The following is a 17,722-nucleotide window of genomic DNA, read 5'->3' as shown; positions in this document are numbered from 1 at the left end:
GCACCACACATCAACCCACCTATTTAATCCTTGCCTAATCTCAGGACAATTTACAATGACCGATTAACCTACTAACTGGTACATATTTGGACTGTGGAAGGAAATCCACACACTCACAAGGAGAATGTACAAACTCCTTACAAATGGCGCTGGAATTAAACTCCACTCTCCTGAACTGTAATAATCACTATGCTACAGTGACACTCCCATCTGCTGTGTTCCTCCAGCATTGCGTGTGTGTGTTGCTCTGATTGACAACCCTCCAATTCCTTCAGCATTCCACAGGGGAAAGAACTTTCAGACTATATCTAACCCAGATGTTGCAATGTAGTCCTCCTCCACTCCTCTTTGTCTTCACTCCCCTTTTCCGTAAATACCACATGTGAGTCATATGCATGAGGCAAGAGGCAAGAGGCACAGAAACAGGCCCATCTAAATCACTTAAACTGCCTGCTCCCATCGACCGTCACTGGGACCATAGCTCACCATACCCCTACCATCCATGTACCTTGTCAAATTTTTCTTTAATATTGAAATCGAGCTCAGATGCACCACTTTTGCTGGCAACTGGTTCCACACTCTCACACTCCTCTGAGTGAAGAAGTTTTTCCTCATGTTCTCACCTTTCACCCTTAACCCATGACCTCTGCCCAACCTCAGCGGAAAAAGCCTTTTACATTTACTCTATCTATTACCTTCATAATTTTTTATATCTTTATCAAATGAACAACTATTTCCTTTCAACTACCCGGTAATCCATTCTTGAACCAACCAGGAAAAAACCCTGATCACGGCAGCTTGGCCACACTGTGATCACTTTGCAGGAAAATGATAAACACAAGAGATTCTGCAGACGCTGGAAGTCTTGAACAATTCACACAAAATGTTAACCCATAGATGCATCCTGACTTGCTGAGTTCGTCCAGCTTTTTATGCACTTTTTTGTTGAAATTAATGTTTATCTTGTGAGTGCCACTTATCTGATGCTTTATTTCTGTGATGTTCATTGCTCCTGTGCAAACGTGTGATAATAAACTCAAATCTCACTTGGTCTAAAAGCCAATCAAACAACACAGTTGGATTGTAGGGCCTGAAAATGAGTGCAGTGCTTTACAGCACCAGGTGTAAGATCAGGGTTTGATTTTCTTCGGGTGCTCCAGTTTCCTTCCACAGTCCAAAGGATTTATGGGTTAGGATTAGTGAGTTGTGGGCAAGCTCTGTGGGAGCCAGATGTATGACAAATTTTACAAGCTGCCCAGCACAATTCTTACTGATTTCATTTGATGCAAATGACACATTTCTCTGCATATTTCAATGTTGTTGTCGTCATCATCATCACCATGTGCCACGTTGTATGGCGTGGGCAACCGTGGTCTTTCATCTATCTTACCATCTGTTCTTCCTATTCTTTTTTCTATCCATCACCAAGACCATGATTGTTCTTGGCAAATTCCTCTACAGAAGTGGCTTGCCATTACCTTCTTCTAGACAGTGTCTTTACAAGAGTGTTGCCCCCAGCCAGTATTAATACTCTTCAGAGAACAGCCTGCTCCTGAGAAGTAGATGAACTCAGCTCTGGTAGGAGTGAAGGCTGAGACCTATCAGTGGGGGGAATGCGGTTATTTTGGGACCATTATTCTCTTTAAACAGCAAAGCTTCCCAGCAAGTGTGGCTCCTTGTTTATCTCTCACTAACTTTTATCTATTTCCCACTGGGACGATTGGCCTTGGTAAATGTCCGGCTTCTTCTTCCTGTTCCTGTGCATGGTCTGCTCCCTGAACCACCCTCTGATTTCCAGCAGCCACTGTTCTCTCTCAAATCTCAAGAGATTTTACAGATGCTGGAAATGCAGAGTAACACATACATTATGCTAGAGAAACTCAGTAGGTCAGGCAGCATCTATGAAGAGGAATAAACAGTTGACATTTCGGCCCGAGATCCTTCATCAGGAGTGGGTCCTGATCTAAAGGTTAGCTTCATTTGTCACATTGAAACATACAGTGAATGTGTCAGTTTGTGTCAACAATTAACATAGTCCAGGGAGGCCACTCCATTAGTGTCACCACGCTTCCAGCACCAACATAGCATGCCCACAACTCACTAACTCTAACCAGTGCACCTTCGGAACGTGGGAAGAAAGGAACACCCAGAAGAAACCTATGCAGTCACAGGGAGAACATACAAGCTCCTTACAGACAGTGGCAGGAATTGAACCCTGATGCGTCATCGCTGGCGTTGTAAAGTAATTGTGCTGACCACTACACTACTGTGCTGCCACGCAATACAATAGTACCCAGCAGTTATCAGAGAAAACTAAAACATCCAGAGGAAACCTTAGTTTTCAGATGGAACAGCAAGGTAGCCCTTTATCACCAGTAAATGAGGGAGGTGACAGGTGGAGGGAGGATGGGTTCATTGATGACCAGGTGGGAATGCAACAGCTTTGAACATTTCTCAGCTGCCACCTCCATTCTGCTTTAAGCAGTGTTATGTTCACGATCCTGTGTATGTCGAACAGTATAGCACAAGAGTTTGCCCTTTGGCCTGCAATGTCTATGTTGAACAGAATGCTGAATTGAATTATATCCCTTCTACCTCCACATGATCCACAGCCTTCCATTCCCTGCATATTTATATTCACACCCTCTTGCCTCTCTCCATGCAAAACACTTGTCTCACATGTTCTTCCTTCCTCTCGTCTGTGGGAAAACTATCATATCTATCCCTTTCATAATCTTACAAACTTTTATCAGGTCTCCCCTCAGCCTCCACTGCTCCTGAGAAATCAGTCTAAACTGTCCAACTTCTCCATATAAATCACACTCTCTAATCCAGGCAACACCCTGCTGACTCCTTCTCCTTATCAAATCCTCCACATGCTTCCTTGTGAACACAAAACTCAAAGTTCGGCTTAACCAAAGTGTGCGTGTTAAAGACCGAAATAGATTGAAGATTAGTTTTATTTTATTACCCGCAAATATTTTCCCTTCAGTGATGTCAGTGGGTTTCTAGGTGAGGTAACGCCAGATAATCCTTACGAAAAAAAAAGGAAAATAGTACATTAAAACGTAGAGCTGGGCAGCGGGGTGGAGATACAGTACCTCTCTACCAAAGGAGGTGTTAAGTGCTCCTTCCCTCCACTAGCCTGCAGATCACCCTTGGGCAAGGTGTGGCACCTGCTTATCCCCCAATTAGGGTCCCGTGAAGCCATGGGAGCAGGTGGATGGGTGTATGAGCAGCCGGTGTATATCACAAGTCCTGGTTATGTGACCACTGACACCAGGCAGACAATCTCTGAAGAGTGTTGATAATGACTGGGGCCACCCATCTTGTAAAGCCCATTGCCCAGAAGAAGGTCATGGCAAATCACTTCTGTAGAAAAATTTTTCAAAAAAGCAATCATTGGCATGGAGACTATGGTCGCCCATGTCATATGACACGGCCCATAATGAACAACTGAACATTGAAACATACAGTGAAATGTGTTGTTTGCCTCATCATTTGTGATGTACTGGGTAAAGCCCATAAGAATCACTGTGCTTCCGGGAACTACATAGTATGTCCACAGCTCTCTAACTCCAACCTATTCGTCTTTTTTTTTGGAATGTGAAAGGAAACCCGAGCAGCTACACAGTCACAGGGAGAATATACAAATTCTTTACAGAGAGTGACAAGATTTGAGCCTCTATCTTCCAACACTGGCTCTGTAAAGTGTGACATGCAACCCAGTAGTACATGTGTATGTTTGTGAACTACTTAAGAGAAGTCAGCCAGGAAGCCTGACTGCCCAATCTGTGGTTGGTTATATGTGGTGCACGTGTAAATCAGTCGGGCAGATGCAGCTGCCTCGGGTGAATCGTAGAGCACTACAACACAGAAACAAGTCCTTCAGCCCATCTGCTGTGTCCTGCACTGTTATTCTGCCTAGTCCTAGCAGCCTGCACCTGGACCACAGTCCTCCATGCCCCTCCCAGCCATGTACAATGTTCCTTGTTAAGCTCAAGTAATTGAGAATAAAATTCCCTCTGATCTTCACCAAATTTTCAGAAAATTCCATCCTGGGTTGTTATTGTACTCTCATATTTTGGTAGTTGCGCTCAGTCTGTAAGGACTGATTGAGAACGCTAAACATAAGGAGAGCAGGTCAATCAGCTCTTCGAGCTGCTCTGTGAAAGAAGAGGGAACTTGTGCTCCATTTTAAAAATTCAATGCCCCTCCCCAAATGAACCCAGACATTTCTCTGTTTTGCATTTTCTTTGGTGAAACAGCAACTATAACTTTGTTTTTCTAAGTTGTCCTGGGCAGAAGAGGAAGGTCGGTGAGCATTTGTTCTGTTTATGGTGTTGGGGAAGGTTGATTTGAGCAGGAAAATATAATTGCAGAGTTCAAGATTTACACAGCACAGAATAAGCCCTTTGGCAACTAGTCTTTGCCAACCAAGGTACCTAATGGCCTGCGATTCGCCTGTGTCCTTACAAATCTTTTCAAAAGCAATGCACACAAAATGGTGGAGGAACTTAGTAAGTCAGTCAATGTTTTAAAAAATGTATTTATTGAGATACACTGCGGAACAGGCCCTTCGAGCCGTGCTGCCCAGCAACCTCCTATTTAACCCTAGTCTAATCACTGAACAATTTACAATGACCAATTAACCTATTAACCAATACTTCTTCAGACTGTGAGAGGAAACTGGAGCGCCCAGAGGAAACCCATGGAGTCACGAGGAGAATGTACAAACTCCTTACAGGCAGCGGCTAGAAATGTTGTTAATGTACCTGCCTCAACCATTTCCTCTGGCCACTCATTCCATATATTGATTGAGAAGGTTGCCCCTCAGGTTTCTGTTAAATCTTTTCTCTTATCTGAAGCCTATGCCCTTTCGTCCTTGATTTCCCAACCCTGGGAATAAGATAAGTGTGCATTCACCCTATCCCTGCACTTATAATTTTATATACCTCAATATGGCTATCTTTCAGTCTCCTACATTTCCCTCCTTAATCTACCCAACCCCTCCCTATAACTCAAACCCTTGAGCCCTGGCAATATTCTTATAAATCTTTTCTGCACTCCCTCCAGCTTAATGACCTCTTTCCTATAGCAGGGTGACCAAAGCTGTACACAAGAATCAGAATCAAGGAAGACCATCCATACAGTATAAGAACAAAGACTGTTAGTCTGGATAACAGCTTTTTCCCCAGGCTGTGAGACTTCTGAACACACTCTTCCACCCAGAACACATTATTTGTGATAGCACCAGGAGCATTATACTTTAACTACATTTTACATTCTAGATTCAAGATTGTTTCATGTCATTTCCAGTAAAGGAGAATTGTTACTCTGGATCCGACGTGGCTCAAAAATCACAATAAGATGAAGAACACAAACAGGAGAAAATCTGTAGATGCTGGAAATCCAGGCAGCACACACAAAATGCTGGAGGAACTCAGCAGGGCAGACAGCATCTATGGAAAAGAGTACAGTTGACATTTCGCGCCGAGACCCTTCAGTAGCACTGGAGAGAAAAAGATGAGGAGTAGAGTGAAAAGGTGGGGGGAGGGGTTGGAGAAGTAGACAGACAGACAGACAGACCGACTTTATTGATCCTGAGGGAAATTGGGTTTTGTTACAGTCGCACCAACCAAGAATAGTGTAGAAATATAGCAATATAAAACCATAAATAATTAAATAATAATAAGTAAATTATTCCAAGTGGAAATAAGTCCAGGACCAGCCTATTGGCACAGGGTGTCTGACACTCCAAGGGAGGAGTTGTAAAGTTTGATGGCCACAGGCAACTAGCCTGACCAATCCAGCGTCCCCTTCACCCTCAGGTCTGATCATGTGAAGGTGTTGGGGATCTGGTTCGGAGGGGCTGAGGCGTGCAGCAAGAACTGGCAGGAGCAGACTGCCAAGGTCAAAAAGAAACTGGGACTGTGGGGAGGGCACTCCCTATCGATAGAGGGCAAGAACCTGGTCATCAGGTGTGAGGTGCTCTCAGGGCTGCTGTACTTGGTGTACGTGTGGCCGGTCCCCTGCTCCTTCAGCTCGGAAATCACCCGAGCCGTCTTCAGATTCGTTTGGAGATCCAAGATGGAGCGGGTCAGACAGACCACCATGCACAAGTTCCTGGACAATGGGGGCAAAAACGTTCCCAATGTCGCCCTCACCCTGATGGCCAGCTTCATATGTGGCTGCATCAGGTTGTGTATGGATCCCAGGTACATGGGCACCAAGTACCACTATGTGCCCAGGTTCTACCTGTCGCCCTGGCTACGAAGGATGGGTCAGGCCCCTTTACCACACAACACCCCTGTCAGCTGGTCATTGCCACCATACCTGTACTTTGTAGAGAAGTTCTTTCAGGTCAATGTCTTTGACCACAGGGCCTTCAGGCAGAGGTCAGCACATAAGGTCTTGCAGGCACTGCAGGAGAAGGACGTGATGGACACAGTGGGGTGGTTCCCTGAGCAGACAGTCCAGTTCATCTGGCAAAATGCCTCATTGCTAGATCTCACCAACAGGCACCAAGACCTCACCTGGCTGGCAGTGAGAGGGGCCCTCCCAGTCTGATCCCTCCTGTATGCCTGGAATGTCGTCTCCACACCCCTCTGCCCACGGGAGGACTGCAGTGAGGAGGAGTTGGTGACCCACCTCTTTGCACACTGTGGGTTCGCGGAGAAGGTGTAGAGGAGGATGGAAGGGACCGTGTCGAGGTTCATCCCCAGCAGCTGCGTAACAGAGGACTCTCTGATCTATGGGCTGTTCCCGGGGATGCACACAGAGACCAACATCCGGTGCTGCTGGCAGATCATCAACTTGGTGAAAGACGCTCTTTGGTCGGCTCGGAACTTGATGGTCTACCAGCACACAGAGATGTCCGTGGGGGAATGCTGCCGACTGGCACATTCTCGGCTACAGGAGTACATGCTGAGGGATCCACTCAAACTCGGTGCAGCCGCCGCAAGGGCCCGGTGGGGAAGGACCACAGTCTAGAGTTCTTCTCCCGTGGGAGTTGAGGGGTGGGGGGGGGGGCGGGTTGTATACCCCTGAACAAGTGTCTGTAAGTATGAAGTAACAGAGTGCCACCTGGGTGGCAAAAGTGTGGGACTATAAAGACTGTAATGGAAACATTTGTAAAGGACTGAGAGTCATTGAATGGTTTATTGTACATAATTTTATTTTTGAATAAAGTATATTTTGTTTAAAAAAATAGGTGCTCAGCGAAGCATTCTCCCAATCTACTTCAGGTCTCACCAATATACAGGAGGCCACACCAGGAGCACTGGGTGCAGTGTATGATTCCAACAGACTCGTAGGTGAAATATCACCTCATTTGAAAGGGCTATTTGTGGCCCTGAATGGTAGTGAGGGAGGAGGGGGAGGAGCAGGTGTAACACTTGTTTCGCTTGGAGGGGTAAATACCAGTGGGGAGGGATGAATGGACAAAGGGAGTCATATAGGGAGCCATCCCTGGGGAAAACTGAAAGTGGGGAGGTGCTTGGTGGTAGAATCCAGTTGGAGATGGTGGAAATTGCAAAGAATTATGTGTTGGCCATGGAGGCTCATGAGATGGTAAGTGAGGACACGAGGAACCCTGTCCCTGACAGGGTGGTGGGAGTAGATACGCATGAAATGGAAGAGATGCGTTTGAGGGCAGTGTTAAGGGTAGAGGAAGGAAACGCCCTTTCTCTGAAGAAGGATGTCACTTCCTTCGTTCTGGAATGAAAAGACTCGCCCTGAAAGCAGATGTGGCAGAGGCAAAGGAATTGAGAGTTTTTACAAGGATGAGAAGAGGTTTAGTCCAGGTAACTGTGGAAGTCCGTGAGTTTATAATAGACATCAGTAGATAAGCTGTCTCCAGAGACAAAGAGATTGAGAAAGGGGAGGGAAGTGTTGGAAATGGGCCAGGTAAATTTGTGGGCAGGGTGGAAATTGGGGGCAAAGTGGGTGAAGTTGATAAGCTCCACATGGGTGTAAGAAGCAGTACCAGTGAAATTGTCAATTTAGCATGGAAAAGTGGGGAACAACCACCTGAGTCGGCTTGGAACATAGACTGTTCCACATAGCCAACAAAAAGGCAAGCATAGCTGGGATCCATGCGAGTGCCCATGCTACGACTTTTGTTTGAAGGAAATGGGAGGAGCCAAAGGAGAAATCGTTAAGGGTGAGGACCAGTTCCACTAGGCGGAGGAGAATGGTGGTGGAGGGGATTTGGTTGGGACTGATGTCCAGAAAGAGATGGAGAGCTCTGAGGCCTTCCTGATGATGGACTGAGGTGTATAGGGACTGGACATCCATAGTGAAAATAAGATGATGGGGACCAGGGAACTTGTGATCATTAAAAAGATCTAGAGTGTGTGAAGTGTGATAGGGTTCCTCTTGTCCTCACCTACCACCCCACCAGCCTCCATGTCCAGCATATATTTCCCCACAACTTCCACCATCTCCAGCGGGGTCCCACCACCAAGCACATCTTTCCCTCTCTCCCCCCCCCCCCTTCTACTCTCTGCAGAAATTGCTCCTTATGCGACTCCCTTGTCCATTTGTCACTCACCACTGATCTCCCTCCTGGCACTTATCCTTACTAGCGGACCAACTGCTACACCTGCCCCTACACCTCCTCCCTCACTACCATTCAGGGCCACAAACAGTCCTTCCAGGTGAGGCAACACTTCACCTGTGAGTCTGTTGGGGTCATATAATGTGTCTGGTGCTCCCGGTGTGGCCTCATATATGGGTGAGACAAGCGTAGATTGGGAGACTGCTTCACTGAGCACCTATGTTCCGTCCGCCAGAAAAAGTGCAATTTCCCTGTGGCCACCCATTTTAATTCCACTTCCCATTTCTATTCTGATATGTCTATCCACGGTCTCCTCTACTATCACAATGAGGCCACACTCATGTTGGAGGAACAACACCTTTTATTCCGTCTGGGTGGACTCCAACTTAATGGCATGAACACCGATTTCTCGAACTTCAAGTAATGGCCTTTCCTCCTCTTCTTTACCATTCCCCATCCCCTTTTCCCTCTCTTACCTTATCTCCTTGCCTGACCATCTCTGGTGCTCCTTCTCTCCCCCTCCCCATCCCTTTTCTTTCTTCCAGGGCCTTCTGTCCGTTCCTATTAGATTCCCTTTTCTCCAGCCCTGTATCTCTTTCACCAATCAACTTCCCAGCTCTTCACTTCACACCTCCCTTCCCAATTTCACCTATCACTTTGTGATTCTCCCTTCCTTCCCCCCACCGTTTAACTCTACTCTTCATCTTTTTTTCTCCAGTCCTGCTGAAGGGTCTCGGCCCAAAACTTCAACTGTACTGTTTTCCATTGATGCTGCTTGGCCTGTTGAGTTTCTCCAGCATTTTGACTGTTGTTTATATACAGAGACTGATTTTGTGTCCATAAAGTGACACTGAGTACAGGAGTGACTGCACATAAGGTGACTGTGACAGGAAATGAAGAAATAGTGGTGGTTGGGGGTGTGGAGGGGTGGATTTGTGGGTGGAGGTGTTGATCAGCTGTACTGCTTGGGGAAAGAAACTTCTTTTGAGTGGTGGTCCTGGAGTGAATGTTATGTAGCCGCTTCTTTGATGGGAGTGGGGCAAACAGTCCATGATCAGCGTGGGTGGAATCCTTTATGATGTTACTGGCCCTTTCCCGGCACCTTTCTGTATATACGTCCTCGATGGCAGGTAGGCTGATGCCGATGATGTGTTGGCCAGTCTCGACTACCTGCCAGCCTTCCCCTCTGCTGCAGTGCAGTTTCCGTACAATATAGTGATGCAACTTGTTAGGCTGCTCTTTTATGGCATCTGTGGAATGACATGAGTATGGATGTGCAGAGTCCAGCTCTCTTCAGCCTCCTCAGAAAGAAGAATCATTGGTGACGTTTCCTGATTGTGCAGAATGTGTTCTGGAAGCATGGGGGGTTGTGTGAGATGTGCACTCAGGAGTCTGAAGCTGCTCAGTTTCCGCTGATGTAAAGCAGCATGTGAATGGTTCCAGTTCTTTGAAGTCGATAACCATCTCCTGTTAGTAATACAGAAAATATATGTAATGCCCTGGTTCATATTTTACTGTTATGCTGTCTGTATTTCATTTTGGGCAGTTCTGTAAGAGCAGCCTATTTAGGTTATTGATGAAGATAAGAGATGAGGAGAAATGTGTACCATCCAATTAGGATGGTCGGATTAAGGGAAGGTTTCTCTGGTGATGGACTCTAAAGTTGGGCTTGGGGTTTTTGTTCTGCAAGAGATGAAGAGAGAAGTCACTGAGGAGAACCAGTTGTACCAGTGGGAGACCCGTTTGTTCAAGATGGATTGCGAGCGACATTCGGAAGGTGGTGTGGGCATTGACAGTAACCGAGGGCCCAGTGTGTGCGTGACAGAGAAGTTCAAGATGAGCTCCAACTTGTGTACATTTGACTGTTTAATTAGAATGGGCCTTTTTGTTTTTGTTATTCTTTAGTAACCCTTTAGTTAAGATTCATAAATATAATTCCTTTAATCATATGCAGTTTGCTGTCTTATTTCGTGGCACTAATTTGTACCAGGGTAGCAAATTATACAGCATCCACACGAACTGAGGTTTGGGGTGGGATCGAGCTGTCTCAATCTCATGAGTTTGGCGGGACTTGAGAGAGTCTTTCCTAGACTTACTCAGCCAAAGAAACCAGGGTGTTCCATATACAACAATGAACAATATGGCACAGTGTAGGCTCTTCAGCCCACAATGTGCCAATCTTTTAAACTACTCTTAAAATCAATCTAACTCCTCTGTCCTACATAGTCCTCCACTTTCCTATCATTTATGTACCTATCTAAGAGTTTCTTAAGTATCCCTAATGTATCTGTTTCTACCACCACTTCTGGCAGGGCATTCCACACACCCACCATTCTCTGTGTAAAGAACTTACCTCTGACATCTCGCCTATACATTCCTCCAGTCACCTCACAGTTATGCCCCTTAGCCATTTCTACCATGGGAAAAAGTCTCTGTCCGTCCACTCTATCTATGCCTCTAATCATCTTGTACACCTCTATCAAGAGTCCTCTCCTTCACTCCAAAGAGAAAAACCCTAGCTTGCTCAACCTATCTTCATAAGACATGCTCTCCAATCCAGGTAATACCCCCTGGTAGATCTCCTCTGCACATTCTCTAAAGCTTCCACATCCTTCCTATGATGAGGAGATCAGTACTGTGTCAGTGGGATTGAAGCTGTCCTTGAGCCTGGCGGTGTGTATTTTCAAGCTTTTTTATCTTGATAGGAGAGGGGAGAAGAGTGCATGTATGGAGTGAGAGGGGTCCTTGATTATACTGTATGTTTTGATATACATGTAATAAATAAATCTGAATCTGCAGCTCTTGATGGGACTCTTTATTCCTCATCATGGATGCTGCCTGACCTGCTGAGTCCGTAGCAATTAGCACAATGCTACGACAGCTTGGGGTGTCGGATTTTGGAGTTCAATTCCAATTCCATCTATAATGAGTTTGTACGTTCTCCCTGTGAACCGTGTGGGATGCTACATTTCCTCCCACATTCCAAAGATGTAGAAGTCATCTCTCTGACACAGTGGTGTCAAGAAAACAACCTTTCCCTCAATGTCACAAAAACAAAGGAGCTATATGTGGATTATAGGAGGAATGGAGACAGACTAACTCCCATTGACATCAATGGATCTGGTGTTGAGAGGGTGAACAGCTTCAAGTTCCTCAGCATCCACATCACTGAGGACCTCACGTAGCCTGTATACACCAGCTGTGTGGTGAAAAAGGCACAACAGTGCCCCTTTCACCTCAGACGGTTGAGGAAATTTGGTATGGACCCCCAAATCCTAAGAACTTTCTACAAGAGCACAATTGAGAGCATCCTGACTGGCTGCATCACTGCCTGGTATGGGAACTGTACCTCCCTCAGTTGCAGGACTCTGCAGAGAATGGTGCGGACAGCCCAGCACATCTATAGATGTGAACCTCCCATGATTCAGGACATTTCCAAGGACAGATGTGTAAAAAGGGCCCATAGGATCATTGGGGATCCAAGTCATCCCAACCATAATCTATTCCAGCTGCTACCATCCGGGAAGGAGTACCGCAACATAAAAGCCAGGACCAACAGACTCTGGGACAACTTCTTCCACCAGGCCATCCCACTGATGAACTCACACTGATTTCAGTGTATTCTGTATTACATTGACTGCTCTATTTATTATAAATTACTATGATTGCACATAGCACCTTTAGATGGAGATGTAACGTAAAGATTTTTACTCCTCGTATGTTAAGGATGTAAGAAATAAAGTCAATTCAATGATTGGTTATTGGTATGAGAATATATTGAGCGAACTCTGCCTTTTTCCAGGGATGAAGGGGTTAACCTATGAGGAGAGATTGAGTTGCCTGGGACTGTACTCTCTGGAGTTCAGAAGAATGAAAGGGGATCTTATAGAAACATAAAAATTTTTGAAAGGGATAGATAAGATAGAAGTAGGACAGTTGTTTCCATTGGTAGGTAAGACTAGAACTAGGGGACATTGCCTCGAGATTCAGAGGAGAAGATTTAGGATGGAGATGAGGAGAAACTGTTTTTCCCAGAGAGTGGTGAATCTGTGGAATTCTCTGCCCAGGGAAGCAGTTGAGGCTTCTTCACTAAATATATTTAGGAAACAGTTAGGTTTTTACCTAGTAAGAGAATTAGGGTGATGGGGAAAAGGCAGGTAGATGGAGCTGAGTTTACAGACAGATCAGCCATGATCTTATTGAAGGGCGGGGCAGGCTCGACGGGCCAGATGGCCTTCTTCTGCTCCTATTTCTTATGTTCTTACGTTTTTTCACTGGAGCGATGGAAGATGAGAGGTGACCTGATAGGGGTGTATAAGATGATGAGAGGCATTGATCGTGTGGTTAGTCAGAGACCTTTTCCCAGGGCTGAAATGGCTGGCACGAGAGGGCACAGTTTTAAGGTGTTTGTAAGTAGACAGAGTTATTAGGGGTAAGTTTATTATGCAGAGAGTGGTGAGTGCGTGGAATGGGTTGCTGGCGACAGTGGCGGTGGATATGATAGGGTCTTTTAAGAGACTTCTGGACAGGTACATGGAGCTCAAAAAAATAGAGGGCTCTGGGTAACCATAGGTAATTTCGAAGGTAAGGGCATGTTCGGCACAGCTTTGTGGGCCGAAAGGCCTGTATTGTGCTGTAGGTTTTCTATGTTTCTATGCAATCCACCAGTTAGGTGGGTTACTGGACAGTGCAGTTCATTGGACCAGAAGGACTTATTCCATGGTGTAACTCTAAATAAATAAATAAATAAACAGACAGACAGACAATAAAAATTCTATATGTGTTACTCTGCAGAAACTCTTGTGTTTATGAACCTGAATATGAACCTCTTGTTCTGACTTTCTGCTGTTGTTTTACACCCCAGTCTCAATTGATGACATCCAGGAGATAAGGCCGGGTCACCAGTCAGAGGGCATGCAGAGGTACGCCATGGAGATACCTACTGACCGCTGCTTCACCGTAGCCTTTAAGGGCAGAAAGAAAAACCTAGACCTGGTGGCTACCGATGCCAAGGAGGCCAGGCACTGGATCAATGGCCTCGTCAAAATCAAAAAGAGAGACTCCAGCATGAACAAGAGAGAGCGGCTGGACCAGTATCCTTCAGGGAATGTGCTGGGGAGGGAAAGTGTGCCATGGAGGGAGGATGCCTCTTCAGCAATTGTCATTTCCAACAGTGGCCCCCAATTCCTGCCCACCCCTACCTCCTGGCTTTCTCTGTCACTTTCTAGCTTATCCCCCTTCCCCTACCCTCATTCTGGCATCTTCCCTCTTCCTTTCTAGCCTTAATGCAGGGTCTCGACCCGAAATATTAACTGTTTTCTCATTTTCATAGATGCTGCCTGACCTGCTGAGTTCCTCCAGCATTTTGGGTATGTTTCTTAGTTTTCCAACTTTGACAGGATGTAGAGCTGGGCTGTGAATTGGCAGGTGAAATTCAATCGTAAGTGTGAAGTGATTCAGTTTGGAAGGCCACACCTGAGGGCAAAGTACAGGGTTAATGGTAGGATTCATAACAGTGGGTGGAACAGAGGAATCTTGGAGTCCATGTCCATTGATCACTCAGAGTTGGCACACAAGTTGACAGGGCTATTCAGAAGGCATATGGTGTGTTGGCCTTCATTAGTAGAGGGATTGAATTAAAGAGTGAGGTAATGTTGTAGCTCTACAATACTCTAGTTAGATCGTGCTGGAATTATCCAACAGAATTGCAAGCTGTACCAGTTTTTCAAAACATCCTGTCTGTCACTGCAGTCGCTTCCCAAAACTTTGGTTGTCCATTCTCTCCAAAGACACTGCCTGATCCACTGAGGTTCTCCAGCAATTTGTTTCTCTCATGCTCAAGATTTCAGCATCTGCAGTCTCTTGTGTCTCTCTTCACCCTCTAAGCCCTCCCCAAACAAACCACATTCCCAGAGGTGACAGAGTGATGTCAGGGTATTCAACCACAGGGTGGGTAAGAAGGTGTAGGGTGTGTTGGCCTTCGTCATTTGGGGAATTGAGTTCAAGACCCATGAGGTAAGGTTGCAGCTTTATAAACCTCTGGTTAGGTCACACTTGGAGTATTGTATTCGGTTCTGGTCGCCTTATAGGAAGGACATGGAAGCTTTAGAGAGGGTGTACCAGGATGCTGCCTGGATTAGAGTTTCAGGATCAATATTCAAGATTGTTTAGTGTCATTTCCAGTACATAAGTGTAATGAAGAATGAAATTGTTGTTACTCAGTACCAAATGAAGCACAAAAACACACGAAAGATAACACAATAATAATAATAATAAAATACAATAAATATAAATATATAAGTTACATACATAGATTGATTGTATGTCCATAAGGAGTGTCTGTTTATAAGGTGACTGACAAGAATTGATAAAGTAGTGGTGGTTGGGGGTGTGGAGGGGTGGTTTAGTGGGTGGAGGTGTTGATCAGCCTTACTGCTTGGGGAAAGTAACTATTTTTGAGTCTGGTGATCCTGACGTGGATGCTACATAGCCTCCTCCCTGATGGGAGTGGGACAGTCCATGAGCAGGGTGGGTGGGATCCGGCACCTTTCTGTATAATATGTCCTTAATGGCAGATAGGCTGATGCTGGTAATGTGATGGGCAGTTTTGACAACCAATTGTAGAGCTTTCCTGTCCGCTGCAGTACAGTTTCTGTACCAAGCAGTGATGCGTCATGTTAGGATGTTCTCTACTGTGCATCTCTAGAATGATGTGCATAGTCCAGCTCTCTTCAGCCTTCTCAGAAGTAGAGGCATGTGTGAGCTTTCCTGATTGTGTAGGATGTGTCCTGGGACCATGAGAACTTGTGTGAGATTTGCACTCCCGGGAGTTGGAAACTGCTCATAGTTTCCACTGCTGTGCCGCCAATGTAAAGAAGGGTATAAAAAAAGAGTTCTCCTGAAGTTAATAATAATTTTCTTTGCCTTGTTGACATTGAGGAAGAGGTTATTTGCTTGGCAACAGGCCTCGAGCATTTCCACATCCTCTCTGTAGGCTTTCTCATTGTTGTTGGTGATAAGCCACACCACTATTGTGTCATTAGCGAACAGTGTGATTGCTCTGTCATAGAGTGATTCTGTCAGTAAGCATATTGGTGAGAACATGTCTTATGAGGAAAGGTTGACTGAGTAATGGCTTTTCTCTTTCGAGGGAAGGAGAATGATGGGGACTTGATAGAGGTGTACAAAATGATAAGATTGGACAGCCAGAGACTGTTCATGGGAAAAATAGTTAATACAAAAGGGCATAACTTTAAAGTGTCTGGACAGATTATAGTGGGGGGATGACAGAGGTAGGTTTTTAACAGACACAGGGTGGGTGTATGGAACGAGCTGCCATGAGTGGTGGAGGCAGCTTTGGACATTTATGAGGCTCTTAGATAGGCACATGAATAGAAGAAAAATGGCAGCTATGTGGGCGAGAGTGTTTAGATTCAGCTTAGAATGAGTTAAAGGGTTGACACAATGTTGTGTTGTACTGTTCTATGTTTTATGATTAACTAGGTGTGTCAAAGAAAGGAGGAGTTAGAGAGGTGGAGGGACAGAATTCCTTGCCAATAAAGTCACAGCCAGCCACAATGGAGGGCAGTCTCATGATCATTATCAGAGACCCAGAGCACAGAAGTCAACAGAACAAGAACGAGCCCTTCGGCCCACAAAGTCACGTTGTAAACACGGAGCCAAATTAACCTAAATCTCTTTGTGGTCCTCATCCCTCCACTTCCAGCATATTCATAAGGGGGTGCTGATAGGAGAGATTAGGGGAACCAAGCAGGCGTCAGTGTGGGTGACACAAGGGTGGGACTTGAGGGGAGTCAGGCAATGCAACAACTGATTTAAACACAGAAAGATCCCAAAAATAGCAATGTAATGATGGCCAGGTGACCTAGTTTTGTAACGCTGACATCATCTCTGTCATTAAAGGAATGTAGATTGGCTGGGGTGGCAGTACAACCTCCCTTTTAATGAAGTGTTGGTGTTTTGATGTCTCATCAGAGAGTAGCTGCCTACAGCTGCATATAGTCTGTGCTAAGGAGTGACGGTCTAGGTGATTCTCTTTCACTTCCCTCGCACTGGGTCAGAGGCCTCCGTTGGTCAGAGTCAACCATGGATGTTGCATCCCAGCTTGGGTTGACAGCCAGCACCTTTATTCCACAGCAGAAGTGACTGATGTAAGAGGACATAATTTCAAGATGATTGGAGGAAAATACTGTTCTGTGTTCTATAGACTGCATTTTGTTATTGCTTCTACTACCTCAGTGTATTTGTGATCGGTTTGGATAGCATGTAAATCAGTTTTTCACTGTACCTTTGTACCATAAGAGATACGATCAGAGTTAGGTCATCGTCCCATTGAGTCTGCCATTCTATCATTCCTAATTTATTTTCACCTCAACCCCATTCTCCTGCCATCTCTCTGTAACTTTTGATGCCCTGACTAATCAGGAAGTTGTCAACCTCTGCTTTAACTATACCCAATAACTAGGGCTCCAAAGCCATCTGTTGCAATAAATTTCCACAGAGTCAGCACCCTCTAGCTAAAGAAATTCCTCCTCATCTCTGTTCCAAATGGATGTCCTTCTATTCTGATGTTGTGCCCCTAGTATATGTGACAATAAAAAACCAGTTTACTCACAATCCTCTAACACAAATTCAAGTGTTTTTCATTGGCTGTGTCATAGCAGGTAGTCAAGTTGAGCTATTAGTACCTGATGAGGCTGGGCCAAGACCCCTGCCTCCTGTTCCCATGGTAATCAAGGCACTGGAGTATCTCCTCCCTCTGCACCTTGTAGAGAAGCATCAGGTTTCAGGGTCTCACTGTGCCCCTGCTCCAGACAACAGCCATAGGAGAAAAACTGGGAAAGGCTCTGTGCAGAAGTTTGCAGGGTGAGGTTGCAGTGTCATAAGAATGTGAGAAATAAGAGCAGGAGTAGGCCATCTAGCCCACCAGGGCTGCTCCACCATTCAGATGATGGCTGATCTGATATGACTCATCTCTACCTACCTGCCTTTCCCCCATAACCTTTAATTCCATTACTTTGCAAAATTATATTCAACCTTGTCTTAAATATATTTACTGAGGTAGCCTTCACTGCTTCATTAGTCAGAGAATTCCACAGATTCACCACTCTTTGGGAAAAGCAGTTCCTTCTCATCTCTGTC

The 17,722-nt window shown here is 45.4% G+C and overlaps 1 protein-coding gene across 1 annotated transcript in view; it reads left to right on the top strand.

Moving 5' to 3' along the window:
• The window catches only part of plcd1a (phospholipase C, delta 1a), a 111,602-nt gene that overhangs the window by 55,693 nt on the left and 38,187 nt on the right, over positions 1-17,722 (top strand). Inside the window, exon 3 of the mRNA XM_059971717.1 lies at positions 13,425-13,654. Within this exon, the coding sequence (XP_059827700.1) occupies positions 13,425-13,654 (230 nt within the window). The remainder of the gene's footprint in view (positions 1-13,424; positions 13,655-17,722) is intronic.

The sequence above is a fragment of the Hypanus sabinus genome, chromosome 6 (genome assembly GCF_030144855.1).
Source record: "Hypanus sabinus isolate sHypSab1 chromosome 6, sHypSab1.hap1, whole genome shotgun sequence".
Lineage (NCBI taxonomy): Eukaryota > Metazoa > Chordata > Chondrichthyes > Myliobatiformes > Dasyatidae > Hypanus > Hypanus sabinus.
Note: the sequence above shows the minus strand (reverse complement) of the source record. Positions and strands in the feature narration are given on the sequence as shown.